At 44.1% G+C, this 17,327-nt stretch overlaps 1 protein-coding gene and 1 pseudogene across 1 annotated transcript; both read left to right on the forward strand.

Annotated features, from left to right (window-relative positions):
- Positions 1-3,513: 3,513 nt before the first annotated feature.
- Positions 3,514-5,587, forward strand: LOC136509083 (probable LRR receptor-like serine/threonine-protein kinase At3g47570; annotated as a pseudogene).
- Positions 5,588-14,962: 9,375 nt separating this feature from the next.
- On the forward strand, positions 14,963-17,176 carry LOC136509084 (uncharacterized). Its single transcript, XM_066503890.1, has 2 exons — positions 14,963-15,383; positions 16,596-17,176. The coding sequence occupies exons 1-2, from the start codon at positions 15,074-15,076 to the stop codon at positions 16,952-16,954; spliced, it is 669 nt and encodes a 222-aa protein (XP_066359987.1). The 5' UTR covers positions 14,963-15,073; the 3' UTR covers positions 16,955-17,176.
- Positions 17,177-17,327: the final 151 nt, after the last annotated feature.

Here is a 17,327-nt window from a genome sequence, read left to right on the forward strand (position 1 = left end):
CTTGGTTTTATCTTTGTATTTTATGACTTGTGGTCTTTTGTAGTAATCGAATTCCTCAGGGTTCCTTATCAAGGTATTAGAGACTCCTTCTTATTGTCATTCTGTAAACCGTGTAATCTTGTATCCTTGTAAGGAAGATGAATGTATTCCTCAATTCCGTTTTGTCTTGATGCTTGCTTTTCTTGTGATGACGGGTTCTTTTCTGGGTTCTGGGTTGTTTCTTTGACCGATCCTTTCTGCTGTTAATCTGGCTGTTGAAGAATTCAATGCATGTCCTCACGGGTTGTACTGTTGTTGTGGCATATTCTCTTAGATATGCTTTATCTTGTACTGTGACTGCTCTGGGTATGTACTGTTCCCTCGTGGTAGTCTGGTCATGCCTGACTTTTACTGTAGTCCTTGTGACTCATGAGGATTGTCCTTTTAGAATCTTATTTCTTCCTAGACTTGGTGTATGTGCACCTGTTGTTGCTCTATAAATACTTGTCGGTCTGATGCTTCTTGTTCTTGTCTCGCTTGTAGTCTTCTCTCTACTTCCTTGTAACCATGTGTATTATAGTTTGCGAACTTGATGAGCCTCGGGCTTGTTTTCTCTCTTCTATCCCTTCTGTTAGCAAATGGTGTAGGTCTTGTGATTGAGACTAGTAGCAGGCTAGTCTCGAGGTGGTATTTAGCTGTAAGGGGCATTGAGGCAAATGGTGTAGGACTTGTGATATAGGTGGTGCATGTTGCGCTGCCTGGTGTTCAAGTGCCTGCCCTCTATCCTTTTTGCTCTCCTTACAGTGAAGATTGGCGCGTGGTCCGGCTTGTTCTTCGACAGTCCATTGTAGATCAGCCATTGTTCTGTCTTCTGCTATGCCATTGTGGCTCAGTCCAGTGTAGATCAGCACGTGTTGGGAGGAGGTGCCGAGTTCTTTTGTCAATCTTGGATGACTTGTGGGTGCCGCCTCTGCCATCTATAGCAATCTGGATGTGCATCTTTCCTTTGGAGAAAAGTACGTCCAGGTTGTTTTATCCTGCTTGGCAATATCGAATCTTGGTGCGGAGGGTTGCAACCTCGAATTCCACTGGATTCTTTGCTGCCACTCTAGAATGATCTCCTTTGCTTTCTTTGTTGAATTTATCAAATCTTGTACTCTGTTGTAATCTCCATGTTCTTCCAGTCAAAGAAATAATGAATAAAATGGTTTCTGCTGGAGGCCGAGTTGTCTATTACTGTATCCGAGTTCTTCTCTGTATCTACATGCTTTGGCTGTAGTGTAGTATTGTTACCGACTTGTTGTATCCTTTTTCTACGTTGCTTCCTTGTGAACGGTTTTGGCATCTGACCGTTGAGATCTGAACAGACCATTACTTTCCTTTTCCGTTGTGCATGTCATTGATTGCGAAACGGTAATTTTTGGTAACCGTTTTCACTTGGGTCACGTGGGCCGTGTATTTTTCCCTTTATAAAAATGATTGCCTTGTTACTGTTGCTCCACTTGCCTTTGCGGTGAAAAATTCCCCAATCCTTGTTGCTGAGAAAAACCCTAGCATTGCATCTGCCGCCTCAAATCTCTTGCTGCTGCTGCTACTGCATTTAGCCCTTGCTTTTGATTGATGGTGAAGAAGAACAAGGGCAAGGGTGAGTTTGTTGACGAGGAGAAAACTCTCAAGCAAATTGACAATCCTGAGTTCATGGCCATGAGGCGGATGCAAAAGCAGTTCCCAAAACCGACGACGCAGGAGGCGGAGCTGGACTTACTGGTTGCCCATGGGCTCATCCAAGAGAAATTTCTTTCTAATTTCTCTTCCCCTGGTGAGCATTTGATTCCGTCTCCTTCTCCTGATCAATCTGTTCTTTTTATTCCTTTTGTGCGGGCGGGGCTCTGTTATCCTCCGTCTGATTTCTTGTTAGAATTTAATCATTTATTGAATCTTATCAGATTCAAGTTCACCATCTTACCCCAAACGGGGTTCTTTTTCTATCTGCCTTCATACATTTTTGTGAAGTTTTTCTTGGAATTCCACCTTGTCTTCTTCTTTTCCGCTACTTCTTTCGCATGCGGCTCTCTGATTCTAAGAATCCTCCTTTCTTCGGTTGCTGCCTCATCCAAACCCGTCAAGGGGTGACTTTTCCTTCTCTTACTCTTTCTGATTCTATTAAAGATTGGGCTAAAAATGGTTTTATGTCCCAAAATCGGCTCCTTTTTCTTCTGATCTTTCTGTGACTCCGAGTCCTCTTCCTATTTGGAAGGATAAGCTTTCTGCTGCTGAAACTGCTGCCCTCAAGCCTATACTCGCCCGAGTTAAGGTTTTGCAGCAGTTGAGCTTAACTGGTAACTGCATAGTTGCTAGTTTTTTGCGTCGCCAGGTGCAGCCTCTTATGCAGAGGGTGCATTATGGTTTTGAATATACTAGTCCCTCAGATCCTTCTCGGCTTGTTGCTGATGCTGAGTTGACTGAGGAGATGATTCTTGAACGTCTAGGGCGTATTCTGGGGGGTGTTTCTGTGATGCCTGCCCGGGTTGATGAATATGATGATGCTCATCCTCCTGCGGTATGTGTATGATCCGCCGAGTTCTTTTTTAATGTTTATAATTTGCATCTGTTGTTGACTTTGCCTGATCTCTTATCGTAGGGTTTTGGCCGAGCTTTTAAGCTCGAGATAGCTGTTGCTGGTGGTGGTGGGGCTGCCGTTGAAGAGGCCACCAAAGAAGGAGATGAAGATGATGATGTTGTTGCCGGTCCTATGGTAGTTGCTGCCACCGGGCCGGGTTCTTCTTCCGCCAGGTTGTCTACTGGCTTATTTGAGGGTCAACACTCTTATGTTGAGTATGTTCCTGATCCTCGGATTGCTCAATATATCATGTTATCTAGGAAGCGGCGGACTGAGGCTGCTTCTAAGCAGTCGTTGCCCAAGAGGCGACGTTCAGCTCGTCAACATCCTCCAACAGGTAATATTCTCGTAGGTGAGCTAGTGTTGAGCCTTTCCCGAGTTGTTTTCCTGGCTTTGTCTTTTGATTTGTCTTGCTTTTGTGTATTCATCCGAGTTCTTCTTGTCTTCTGATAGATGGTCAGTCTGTCGCTGTTGATGAGGAGGTGACTGATGATGAAGTCCCCCTTAATCTTTGTTTGTAAGTTTTTACTTCTCGAGTGCCCTTGTGTTTTGTAAGATTTGCTCTGACTGAGTTCTTTTTTCTGTAGTCGTGCACGGGCTCCTTGTGTCCCAAATGTAACAATTGCTTCTGCTTCTGTCTCGGAGGCCATCCCAATCCCCTCCTTTGAGGTGGTTGAGGATGATTTGTTCAATGTGCCACTCCCGAATCATGGCTTCTCGGGGGTGGCAGGTAGCTTCAAGAAGGTTATTAATTAAGCTCTGGCTTCTTTTCTCTTTGTCCTGATAATTTTTGCTTATGTCTCTGATTAACCTGGGTTCTTTTTCAAATGCAGGCCTTTAGAAGGTATTTCTTCCTCCTTGGCTCCTGATGCTGGGGATAATTTGCAAGATTCTACTGCTGGTCAGCTTCTGAATTGGCTTCAACTTGAATCGAATAATTTGGATGGGAATCTTAACTTCTTGTCCTCCCTTACCAACTGTAGGGAACTCCAGGTCATTCAACTGTCTAATAATTCTTTCATAGGGGGGCTCCCAGATTATACCGGAAACCTGTCAACAGAGTTAATTTGGTTTGCTGCAGATAATAACAAGTTAATAGGCAGGATTCCATCAACACTGTCAAACTTAAGCAAGCTTGAAAGTATACATCTTTCTAGCAACCTATTCATGGGGGAAATCCTTGAGTTTGTCACTGCGATGCAACATCTCATTTTGCTTGACTTATCTAACAACGCTTGTCAGGTCCTATACCAGCAAAAATTTGTATGCTTAGGAGCTTGGAACGGTTATATCTTCAAGGAAACAAATTCTTTGGTTGTATACCCAAAAACATTGGAAACCTTAGTAGGCTAGAATATATTAGCATATCTAGTAACAAGTTAAGTTGTACTATACCAGCAAGCTTCTTCCACCTGGATAAACTTATCGCTTTAGATCTTTCAAACAATCTCTTTATTGGCCCCCTACCGAATGAAGTTGATGGGCTAAAACAAGTGTATTCCATTGACCTCTCTAACAACTTTTTCCATGGAAACATCCCAGAATCATTTGGACAAATTATCATGCTCAACTTCCTAAATCTATCAAATAACTCATTTGATGGACAAATCCCTGATTCTTTTCAAAAGCTTACTAGCTTAGCATATTTGGATCTCTCCTTTAATAATATCTCTGGTACCATTCCCATGTTCCTTGCTAATTTCACAGACTTGACAGCCTTGAATCTCTCCTTCAATAAACTAGAAGGGAAAATACCAGAGGGAGGTGTTTTTTCAAACATCATGTCAAAATCTTTGATTGGGAATGCTGGGCTATGTGGGTCTCCCCATCTTGGATTTTCTCCATGTCTTGAGGACTCTCACTTGAATCAAAGGGACCTACTAATTTTCCTTCTCCCAGTTGTCACTGTTGCATTTGCCTCTATTGAGTAACGGTTTGGTTGTTGCAATAAAAGTTCTAGATATGCAACTAGAACATGCCATTAGAAGCTTCGATGCTGAGTGCCATGTGCTTTGCATGGCTCGACACCGCAACCTGATAAGGATACTAAGCACATGCTTCAACCTGGATTTCAGAGCACTCGTGCTCCACTACATGCCCAACGATAGCTTAGATAAGCTCTTGCACTCTCAAGGCACAAGTAGCTTGGGATTTCTTAGGAGGCTGGAGATCATGCTAGATGTGTCAATGGCGATGGAGTATCTGCACCATCAGCATTTTTAGGTTGTCCTACACTGTGACTTGAAGCCTAGCAACGTGTTATTTGACAACGACATGATAGCACATGTGGTAGACTTTGGCATCGCAAAATTGCTATTGGGTGGCGACAGCTCCATGATCACTACTAGTATGCCTGGAACACTTGGGTACATGGCACCAGGTACTATGGCTAGCTTGTATACTAGAGCTATACACGTTAGTGGTGTATATCATCATTGTAATTCCTTCTGATTAATCAATTGTTCTAATATTTGATTTTCTGAATTGTTGAACAGAGTATGGATCCTTTGGGAAGGCATCCCGCAAGAGCGATGTGTTCAGCTTTGGAATCATGCTTCTTGAAGTATTCACTAGAAAGAGACCCACCGATCCCATGTTCATAGGATATCTAAGTATCAAGCAGTGGGTTTATCAAGCATTCCCATCACAGATTGTCCATGTTCTGGATGATAAGTTCCTGCAAGGTCCCTCCTCTACTGACTGCATTCTGAAGCCCTTCCTGCCATGAATATTTGAGTTGGGTTTGCTCTGCTCAAGTGATGCACCTCACCAAAGATTATCGATGAGCGATGTTGTAGTGGCACTCAAGAAAGTAAAGAAGGATTACACCAAATCGACGTCACTGACAAGGCCTGAATCTTCCTAGTGATCTCCCTTATTTGTATCTCTCTGTTCTGTTCTTTTGCTTCTGCACTAGCAGAACAGCAGCAGCTGCAACAAACTCTTGCTGTATTTTTCCCTCTTTTTCATTAGTCCAATACTGTGTGTCTATGTCACTGCTGTGGCACTTGCTGATAATAATCTATTCATCCATAATGCGCTCTTGCTAAGTGTTGTGATGTGCTGCTGTACAGAATTTCAAATAATTTAGAGTATGTACCAAATCTTATGATGTTGACTGCAAGCAACCATAACATTTTTTTATTTGAGATTTCATCAGAATATATGCTCTTGCATAGTCATCTAGAATATATGCTCTTGCTTAGTGTTGGTTCTCCTCTGTGGTAGAGTTTCAATTCATTTGGAGTATTTATGGTCCAGAATATTTTTAATAAACATAGAAGTAAAATTTTGAACAAAAGTTACAATAAACACTAGAGTTTTAATAAGCATATCGGCTATATGCTATGCCTGTAGCCGATATGCTTATCAACGATGCTTCGGGACACCGGTTTATTAGCTTACTTGATGGTAACGCTGGATATAATTAGATTTTCATAGCTCAGGAAGATACGTCTAAGACAGCTTCATATGTCCTGGCTTTGTTGGTTTGTTTGAGTGGATTGTGATGACCTTTGGACTGAAGAATGCAGGTGCAACCTATCAGCGAGCGATGAACATAATCTTTCATGATTTGATTGGGGTAATCATGGAAGTCTATATTGGTGATATTGTGATTAAATTGGCCGCCCATACATCTCACTTGGCCGATTTGCGTCTTGCTTTTGAGAGGATGTGCCATTATGGGTTGAAGATGAATTTGCTCAAGTATGCTTTCGGTGTATCGGCTGGGAAGTTTCTAGGCTTCATCATTCATGATAAAGGCATAGAGATTGATCCTAAGAGGATAGAGAAGATCAAGTCAGTTTAGGCGCCTGCATGTAAGAATGATTTGCAAAAGTTCTTAGGGAAAAGGTGAACTACTTGATAAGATTTATTGCTAATCTGTCCGGAAAGATTATTCCTTTCACCCTCATACTCAAGTTGAAGGATGAATCTGAATTTACTTGGAGGGCAAAGCAACAAGAAGCATTTAAGAAGATAAAGGAATATTTGTCATCACCGCCCGTTCTTCGTGCACCTAGAAGATGAGTTATGTTCAAGCTTTATATTGCTGCCAAAGAGAAGTCCATTGGGGTTGTTTTGACTCAAGAAGATGAAGGGAAGGAGTATGTCATTGCTTATTTAGGATGTCGTCTTCTTGATCCCAAGACAATGTATGCCCACGTTGAGAAACCATGCTTAACACTGTACTTGGTATGTGCTAAGACGAGATATTATTTATTATCAAGTACATGTGTTGTAGCATGCCAGGCCGATGTGATTAAGCACATGTTATATCGGCCAATCTTAAGTGGTAGGTTAGGCAAGTGGGCATATGTTTTAATTGAATATGACTTGACTTTTGAGCCTTTGAGAGCCATGAAAGGTCAAGTCCCTACTGATTTTTTTGTTGAGCATGGTGTCAATTTAGATAATGAAATCGGATATGTTACTTTTACTCCATGGAAATTGTATTTTGATGGATCGGTTTGCAACAATGGCCAAGGTGTTGGTACTGTTATTATTTCTCCTAGTGGTGCCATAACGGAGATGTCAAACCGATTGGAATTTCATTGCACTGATAACCAAACCGAATATGAAGCTCTCTTATTCGAGTTGGATATTTTAGCATCCATGGGAGTAAAACATGTTGAGGCTTATGGTGATTCCTTGCTGGTGGTACAACAAGTTGCTGGTGAGTTTCAATGTTTAGATGGATCACTTTGAGCTTGCCTTAATGTTTGTCTTGACACAATTGCTCAATTTGCTGAATTTAAGATTCAGCATATTCTGAGGCATGAAAATTATAAGCCCAACATGTAGCTCAACAAGCATCGGGCTAGGACATCGGTGGGCTTAATTTCTACATACAAGATGACCGATGCATCAAAATTATTATTTTTTCTGTGTAGGTACGGAGTACCCTGGCTTAGCCGCCCTAGGGCCAGCTAAGCTGGGACCCCAGGCCGGCTTAGCCGCCTTAGGGTCGGCTAAGCCGGGTACATAGGACGGTCAGGGTCAGGAGCCCCCCAGGCCGGCTAAGCCGGCCCCCTATGGTCTGCGCGGTGAATTCATTGGAAAATGTCCCAAATCGACCTGGAACTATTTCCGGTGATTCCCAAACCGATTTGGGGGATTGGAGGACTCCCTTGATTAAATATTTATGTGATCCTAATGCCAAAGTTGACAAGAGCGTTCGGCAGAGTGCTTTCAAGTATATATTGCATAATGATGATCTCTATAGGAGAACGACTGATGACTTGCTTCTTAAGTGTTTAGGATTTGATCAAGCAAGAGTAGCTATGGGAGAAGTCCATGAAGGTATTTGTGGTACGCATCAATCGGCTCTGAAGATGAAGTGGTTATTGAGAAGGGCTGGTTTTTATTGTCCTTTTATGATAGCCGATTGTTTTCGCTATTACAAAGGTTGCGAGGAGTGCCAAAAGTTTGGTAATATACAGCTGGTCCCTGCTGTTATGCTACATCCAGTTATCAAGCCATGGCCTCTTCGTGGTTGGGGGCTAGACTTCATTGGCCAGATTCATCCCCTGTCTTCAAAAGGACACCGATTCATGTTGGTTGCTATAGATTATTTCACTAAATGGTGTGAAGCAGTTTCTTTGAAGAACATGACTCATAAAGAGGTGATTGAGTTCATTACTGAGCATATCATTCATAGATTCGGCATCCCTCAAACATTAACTATGGATCAAGGGACGTCTTCTATGTCTAAGGAGGTAAAAGACTTTGCTGAATCATATAAGATAAAGATGCTCAATTCTTCTCCATATTATGCTCAAGCTAATGGCCAAGCTGAATCGAGCAACAAGACTTTGACTAAGATTATCAAGAAGAAGATTGAGGACAACCTGAGGAGGTGGCATGAGGTATTGTCTGGAGCTCTGTGGGCACATCGTATATCTAGATATGATGCTACTAAGGTGACTCCTTTTGAGCTTATTTATGGTCAAGAAGCTGTGTTGCCCGTAGAGGTGAATTTGGATGCATATATAGGCTTGCTAAACAAAATGATCTATCTGCTGTTATGTATCATGATCTTATGATGGATAATATTGATGAGGTGACCGATAAACGAATAATGGCTCTAAAGAAGATTGAGAAGGACAAAGCTCGTGTTGCCAAAGCATATAACAAGAAGGTGAAGGTCAAGTCGTTCCAAGTGGGAGAATTAGTGTGGAAAACCATACTACCTATTGGTTCGAAAAGCAATCAATTCGGCAAATGGTCACCTAATTGGGAATGTCCTTATAAAGTGGTCAGAGTGATATTCGGTAATTCCTATCTGCCGAAGACGTTGCAAGGTGAGAGTCTCCCAAGAGCAATCAACGGAAGGTATTTGAAAAGGTACTTTCCAAGTGTTTGGCAAGAAGCCTAAGTGCTCTCCAAATAATGGCCGATACATGTATCGCCCTTAGAACAAAAAATGACCGATGTATAACATCGCCCTTAGGCGCTGAACAGCCGATGTGATGGGTATCGTCGCTGGTCAGTTTTGTTTTGGTTTGTGTTTTCAGGTTCATCGCTTCATTCACCTAAAAACAGGGGGGCATGTGTTGACACCCAAAATTGTCCGAAGTGAATTTTGGTGTCATAATGGCATAAAAAAGAAGATAAATATGTTGGAAAATCAATGGCATAACAAATGGAGGAGAAAAACACGTGAAGATGGGCTAGACCCCTGCCTGCCCCGAGTAGGCCGGCTTAGCCGGCCCTGAACCCGGCTAAGCCGGTTCTGTGCCTACAAGGTCGGCTAAGCTGGCCCCACTGTCCAGGCCGGCCTAAGGGGTTCTCGTGCCCGCATAACCCGCCTTAGCCGGGTTGGAACCCGGCTAAGCCGGCCTCCTCTGTAAGTCCGAACCGATTCGGTTTAGAATCATGTTTTTGGCAAGTTTTACACGTAGGGAACTTGGAGATACGTATCTTAGGATGTTTTCTACTGGGATAAGACCACCCCTCTATATATACGAGAGGATCACAGACGATTGATCACATCCAATCAATCGTCAAATTCAACTACCCAAAACCCTAAATTATATCTCTCCAACTATTATATTGTTCGGCACGTCTCTCCGTGAGATTGGTCGGCGTTATAGGCGGCCTTGCTGATCCTAGGGCATTGTAACAGAACCGACCAATTATACGAAATTAAGTAAGAAAATCATCCGCTAGAGCAGACGATTTAGCAAACTTAAGCCCGTATAACCCGGTAGTCCGTGAAATCACGAAGGATTTCAAACCAACTTCCATTTCAGCCAAGATCGTAATAAGTTTAGCGGTCACCATCACATATTACATAAAAGTTCACAATCTCAGATACATCAGAGTTTTAACATAGTTATTACAAAACCAGTTCAAATAAAAGTAGCGGAAGTCATTTGTTCAAACCACACACACACTCACGCGGAGTTTAAATATAGTGCCAGCGAATGATCATCTCCAACAAAAGCATCAGACGAGACGTAAGGAATGACCATGCCCATGGTCCTAAGCATCACCCATCACAGGATAAAGGCAGTTGATACAGTAGCCGTAATACATCTGCCCATCTGCAACAAGTGGGAGTAAAACCCTGAGTACGAGAAGGTACTCAGCTAGACTTACCCGACAACACCGAAAATAAGTGACGCCAAGGATTATGACGGGCTTTATAGTAGGGTAGCTGACTCATTTGCAAAAAGAAGCATTTTTAGCATTTCAAGACCCTTTTAAAGCATTATTGTCAAGTTAATTGTTATTAACTTGTCGACTAAATTTGTACCTATACTAGAGTAAACATGTGATTAAGCAGATAATGATAACCAATTGATCATTAAACAACTTCCATACTGTCATATTCACTATAACTGTCCAAGTGTTCCATAAATATTTACTACGATGAAGTCACTCAAGTCAAGTGCTCACTATCCAGGAGCGATGGCGATTCGAATCGATTTCTAACCAGCTGGTGATTTATTCCTTACACAAACCTCACTCACCCGCTAAAGTGAGATATTGATCACCGAGTCAACTATCCAGGTATCTCGAGTTTGCCAGGAACCACATGTACCCGAGGGCCGACCGACTGCACTTTGGTCTTATCATCTCGCCCCCGTGTCCTACCACACCTGCTCCGGCACAGTGCGCTGCGGGCAATCTACTCGGCCCGAATAATCTCCCAGCTTCACGGTCGGAAGGTACTTTATCCGGCCAGCTAAATGTAAGGCATACGTTCAACATGACTCGAGGCCCAACAACGGTCGGTCCTTAATCGACACAGACGGAAAACACTACAGTCCAAAACTCTGCAAGTCTCCGTCCGGTCTCAACTTCATTTAACACTTAGTTATACCATGACTTCATAGTCATCCAAGCAGATCCAGGTAACCACCTATAGCTCACAGGTGACAAGAAATCACCCGACTTCTACTGGTCTAAGCCAGCTAAGCATTGACTCAACTGCGGATACCAGGGTAACAAGGATATAGTATAACAAAGGTAGACAAGGTATAATGCAGCAACGGTTGCAAACAACTCCTGAACATAATGCATCAATTAAAGTAAAGCATTTAATTAATAATTGCAAACCGGGAGAAAATGCTCTGGGGCTTGCCTCTCTCGAAGGAGCTCGGACGGTGATCGGGGCACTCCGGAAGTTCCTCAACGTCCTCCTCGTCGGCTTCGGGCACTTCCTGCGGCTGCACCTCGAACTGCTCCTCGGGCTCCTCGGGTATGATGACTGGGTTCTCAGTTTGCGATCCTGTATGATGCAGATGTATAAGTGCTAATGCATAGGTGCATCGAAGAGGTGACATGTAATGATCATGATGCATGAAATGTGGATGAACATGTTTAACTTCATTGGACATAATCGTAGCGAAGTTTTTCTACAAGGTAGTCAACATCATCCAAGAACATGTACTATTATCTACTACGACAACCACTGTACTAACATGCCAAATCACCACAGCAAATCAAGATGCTTCAAAGATACACCAAAGCGAACATTATTAACTAACTTGCATTAAAGAGGATTATTTTATTTCACTTTAAACTAGGGCTACAACAGCAACCTATATTTCTGGTGCTTATAAAAATCTCAGAAAATTACAGTAGCATAGTACTACTCTAAGTAGACTACCATAAAATTTTCATGGCATTTGGATAAGTAAAATAGTCTACACAAAAATGACAAGGCATAAGTGCTTAAAAAGGCATAAATAGGAAACCTTAGTTAAAAGTGTCAAGCAATAGATTTCTCATTTTTCCTAGTATCACTCTAGCATAAGAATAGCACTCACCAAATTTTACCTTTACTGGATCTATAGAAAAATTATGAAAATTCACACAAGTATTAATCAATGATAAAAGGAAAATCTATAACTCAAAAACTACACATGCACTAGCTCCGAAATTTTAACCAGAGCTTCTACTAAGCAAGACTAGCATACCCACAAAATTTCATAATTTTTGGACCACATAAACTCAAGATAAAATTTCAACAAGTTTGCATGCATCTAAAAACACATTTCAAAGTCCTATTTAATTCATCCAAAATTTCTAAAACCTGTGCTCATATAATATTTTTATTAAATACTAGACATTACCAGGAACTCAACAAAATTGGAACCATAACATTTGGATCTACCAAACTTGATTTACACATTTTTGAATCGTGCACACAAATCTGTGAAAAACAAAATAAACAAAACAAAAAGGAAAACCTAATCAGCTACTGGGCCAGCCCGAACGGATTAGGCAGCCCATGACTACGCGCGCACATAGCCTAGAATGGTGCAGCCCAGTTCCGGCTCCCTCTCAGCAGCGGCGACCGACAAATGGGACCCGCGCATCAGCGAGAGAAAACAGGGGACGGAGGAAGACGACGGCGCGGCAACTGTGAAATTCGCCGACGGCGGCTCCTCTGGCGAACCCGACGGCACCGGCGTGCTCCCCACAACGATGTGCACCCATCCATACCTTCACTTCAACCTCTACCGTACCCTAGCAACGACGGCGTCAGCAACGGCGGGCGGCAGCGAGGTCGCTGCGGCACTCCGGCGACGGCGAACCCCCATTGCCCCAAACAAGCTTGGTACAAGCTTCACGAGACTACTACGGAGCTACCCAAGCAACTAGAAGAGGATGGAAGAGTTCCTAGCTACCCCGACCATGACGGCCTCAACTCCGGTGAGGACACGCGCATGGCGGCGGTGGCGGGAATGATCAATGCGCCCTTACCAAAGCTCAAATGGTGCAGCCAAGGGGTGGAGGAGGTAGAGGAGGACACGGCGGAGCCGCGCGCTAACTGGAGGTGGTGATTTCGCGGCGGCGAGCGAGCTGGGCGACGGTGGCTTGCTCGGCGGCGATGGCGGAGGCACGCGTTCGGCTCTAAGTGGACTGACGAGGCGAGGGGACGCGGGCGAAACAAATAAGCGAGCTGATGGGCACGTGGCGTCTTCGTGGCGGCGATGGCCTGACTGGTGGGGGCAGCGCCGACGTACGGCTTCCACTTGGCGCGCTCGGCCCGACGGTGGTCGGCCACAACGGCCTGAACCCGAAACACTGTAGCGCGATTCAGTCAAGTCCTCGACGTCTGACAGCAAGTTTTCAACGACCAAAAACTTGTAAACGGTGACGATCTAGCCCTAGGTTATATTGACAAAGTTGGAGACTGAAGTGAGAGCTACAACATTTCCCATTGGCACTCGAACTGATTCGGTCAGGTTAAGGAGATACAAGGCTCCAAACACTGGTAGAATAACTGAAATTCAACATCCAGACTTAGAAAATTCAAATTGTTGAATCAAACTCCAAGTTCTGACTTGTGGGACCATTTAGAGCATGTTGTGCCCATTTTCATGACTTGGTCACAAAATACCTTTTGTTCCTTATATAATTTGCTACAACTTTATTTTAGGTTGCTCAGACATGCAAACATTCTAAGCTGTACTTTTTAAACAGTCAAACCAAAAAGTCCTAGGGTCAAAACAAGTCAAACCATGACTTGGAAACTTAATTAGGCAAAATGATCAACATGAACATTGTTCCTAATGACTTTCTAAGCATAGCTAAGATGTTTAACAATATTTTTAGCCATACCACACATTGGTCACACAAGAATCAAGCACTGAATGTACTGAAACGATGAAAAACAATTGAAATGTTACTTTTGTTTCATAGTCATGTTTCCCATGTTTCATGATCTTGTTGCATTACAATAACTAGCTAGGTTCCACTAAAGTGAGTTGCACATGTTGCACTTGGGTGTTGCACACTCTTTAATTCACAAAAACAACACTCATGAAATATACAGTACGTTGCAATGTTTTGATAACATGTTTCATGTGATATATGCTCATGAATGGATGAATGATGCTCATGTTCATGAAATGCAAGTGCAATTAGGCAAGCCTAACACCAGGGGTGTTACAGGCATCCTCCACGTGCATCTCTCCGACGGATCCTTCCGAGGGGTGTTCGGGAGCCTTTTCAGCCGAACACGAGTGCTACATCGGCCCTAACGGTCTCTAGATCGTTTAGGCCGGTTCTTGCTGCGTGTTTGCTGCGTGTGTAGGTTGTTTGCAACCTCTTTGACGTCCAAAGCCCGCTGGTGTGTTGAAGGATGTGTGTTTGTTCGTCAACACATGGCCACGTCAAATGCTAGTGCTCGTGTGGTGTTTTTTGACCGTTGGTGCGAAGGTAGTAGTTTAGGGACTTAGGCGGCCGCATTTTTAGTTCGATGACCTAGATGAGAACGCCCTAAAAGTTTGAGGACCCAACGTGTATTTACTCTTATCTATTTTTCCTCACGGGGGTTTTCAAGGATAATATATGACATATTGATCTTGGATCAAATTGTTTATAGACAATGTCTTTAGGAAAGGGTCTATCAACATTGGGAGTTATATAGATCATAATGTTTCTCCTTATTTTTCCCACTGGGGTCTAAGGAGTTTTGCATGTTTTCTAAAAAAAAAAAGGAGTTTTGCATGTTATATCGGTATACTTTGGTTTTTCCTATAGGGATTTCCAAAGCTTCAAGACAATGACTGACGAAGAAATAACGATGCCAACAAGTGTTCAAATTTATCAAGGGGTGTTGAGAATTAATTCAGATTAATAATTAGTAATCAATTATTGTAAATGCCCGTCGTTAGCCGCTGTTAGAGTGGATATACCACCGAATAGGCACCAATACGCATCAGTTTTTCATCCGAACAAACTAGAATTGCGGGCTCGGTGGTTGTGGGCTGTTAAGGCCGTGCGTATGCCTGATGGGCCGTCCCGAGCGAGAGGCGGTCCCAACTCCAAATCCGAATCTGCCCAGGGAAATAATAATAAAAAAACAATCCTTCCAGTACCTTCTTTTTTTCTTTGCGAACAGAGTACTTATACTATTTGGGGCGGAGGGAGGAAACCCTAACCGGAATCAGTCTTTCCCCATCCACCGGCGACGCCATCCGCACCCCATCCATCCTCTCATCTCCCGTCATGCCGTCGATGGCGTCCCTGATCCTCCGGGCGGCTGCTCGCGTCTCCAGCTCAGCTGCGTCGGCTGCATATCGCTTTGCGGCGGCGGCGGCGGCGGCGGCGGCGGCCCGCTCTGGTTCAGGCGGTGCGGCGGCCTCAGATCCGCTCAAGCACTCTTCCTCCGTTGCTGCAGCGGGGACCTCCCGGAGTCCCGCGTCATCTGGCAGCGTTCATCCCCCCGTCGCGGCAGGGGCCCCTCGGAGCAGCCTCTCTCACGACACCATCGCCAAATTACAAGCAGTCATGGACGGGGCACCCTTCGTCCAACCAGGTATCCGTACCCCCAATAATACCTCCCTATATCTAAGGTCAGACGTTAGTAGGACGCTAATTTAGTGCACGCGAATCCACAGCCTTATACTGATCCGTCTAATTTTTCGGATCTGAATCCATGTTATATATGTTCTATTTGCCGAACACATCCATGTTGGTCATTCGTGGTCCCGATTTGTTCGGTGCTGGTTTAGTGCTTAAGTTTGGATGCACTCGTATTCACATCATTCTAGGTTGAGTTGGAGTGGATTTTGGTAGAAATTAGATAATTTTCAATTCCAATCCACTCTAGTGCATTCGGACTGGGATAAATACGAGTCTATTGGTTTTCAATGGATTACTGCTGGTTAAATACGCTTGTGTGGGTCGATCCAAGGGTTGCTGCCAGCGCGGCGGTGGCCATTCTGGAGATGTCGTTGTAAAAGCAGTTTATGCTGGCTGCTTGCACATTGATTTTGTGGGAGGCAGAGCAGCTGCATCGGCTGGAAAAAATTCAGCTGCCGAACCATAATGTCGACTTTGCATCTGGTGGCGGGTGGGGTCTCTGCATGTGTCATGGCCAGCAGGTTCTCCGATCATCGGAGCTGAGCTGGCTGCGCAGTGGCCACGGTAGCTCGGGCACTTGGATTCCCAGGTGTTGCGCCAGCGGCCGCTACTGTAGCTTGATTTGATACTGCCCGCTATGTTTCCCTGGTGTTAGTTTATTCCGCCAGCGGCACCAAAACAGTTTGGGGTTGTGCTTCACTGTGGCAGGAGCCTGAATTAATTCTTTTGATATATCCGGTCTTGAATTGAGTTGTATACCTTTTTGCCTCCTATGTCAATAGCTGGGGGAGGCTCAAACTGAGCTCAAGTGTGTGAGAGAGACAACCGCCAAATGTATTGTTCTTTTTTTCTTTCTACCTGTTTCCGCGATGCGAGGCTAAGCCCAGTCTTGACTGGTTTCTCGGGTCGAAACCCGCAAGGCTGTCAAATATATTGTTCTTTGTTCTGTGTTTATAGTGTTTCCCTCCTCGCGCACCATGATTATGGTTCCATCCTGGTTGGTTGTGGACTGGGTTACGGTTTAGCTCACTCAACCAAGGAACAGGCCTAGCCTAAATGTAGTCTGTATCGTTAGGCGATATTTACTCTCCTTTTTGTTGTTATATGTATCATTTATTCATTTATTTATACAGCTAATCTGATCCGCACAATTATGTCTCTATAGATTGGGCGAAATTCGAGGCAAATGAGAAGGATCTTGAGTCAGATGATGCCCTATGGGACCTGTATGAGCGCTGGTGCAAGTTTTTTAACCAGGAACGTGACCGTGAGGAGATGGCTCGCCGGTTCAGCTACTTCAAGGAGACTGTGCTGAGTGTGGAGGAAAACAAGAAATCTGATCTGCCTTACAGTCTTGGGATTAACAAGTTTGCCGATGGGAAGCTAAGTGAACTCTACGGCAAAACTAAAACCAGGAAGTATGTTGGAAGGCCTCGTTGTGCTTCACCGATCTATGGGAGTGAAGTAGGTTTCTCGTTCAACAGGGACCCTGCAGCTAACAAGGGGCCAGGCCGCCGCAACTGAAACCTCGAAACCATCTGCAATTTAATAAGGCATGATCGTTCTCAGGATCCACAAGACCCATGAATAACTTATCGTTCGTGTTAGCAACCTGTACTATACTTAGTTAGCACGTTCCTTGGCTCTCCTTGAGTCTAGCTATTGTTAGTTATCCGACTGCCGTGATGTGCATGTATAAGAGGCGTAAGCCCTGATCAATACAACTTGAGTTGTCTGCATTGTTCTCTTCAGTTCTTACATGGTATCAGCCGTTCCACGATCCTAACTCTCCGCTGCCTCATCCCAACATCCCGACGCCGCCATGAGTTCATCCTCGTCCTCATCGTCGTCAGCCTCCGACAACTCCGACGCCGAGTCGGGCCTTCCCCACAAACTC

Source organism: Miscanthus floridulus, chromosome 15 (assembly GCF_019320115.1).
Source record: "Miscanthus floridulus cultivar M001 chromosome 15, ASM1932011v1, whole genome shotgun sequence".
Lineage (NCBI taxonomy): Eukaryota > Viridiplantae > Streptophyta > Magnoliopsida > Poales > Poaceae > Miscanthus > Miscanthus floridulus.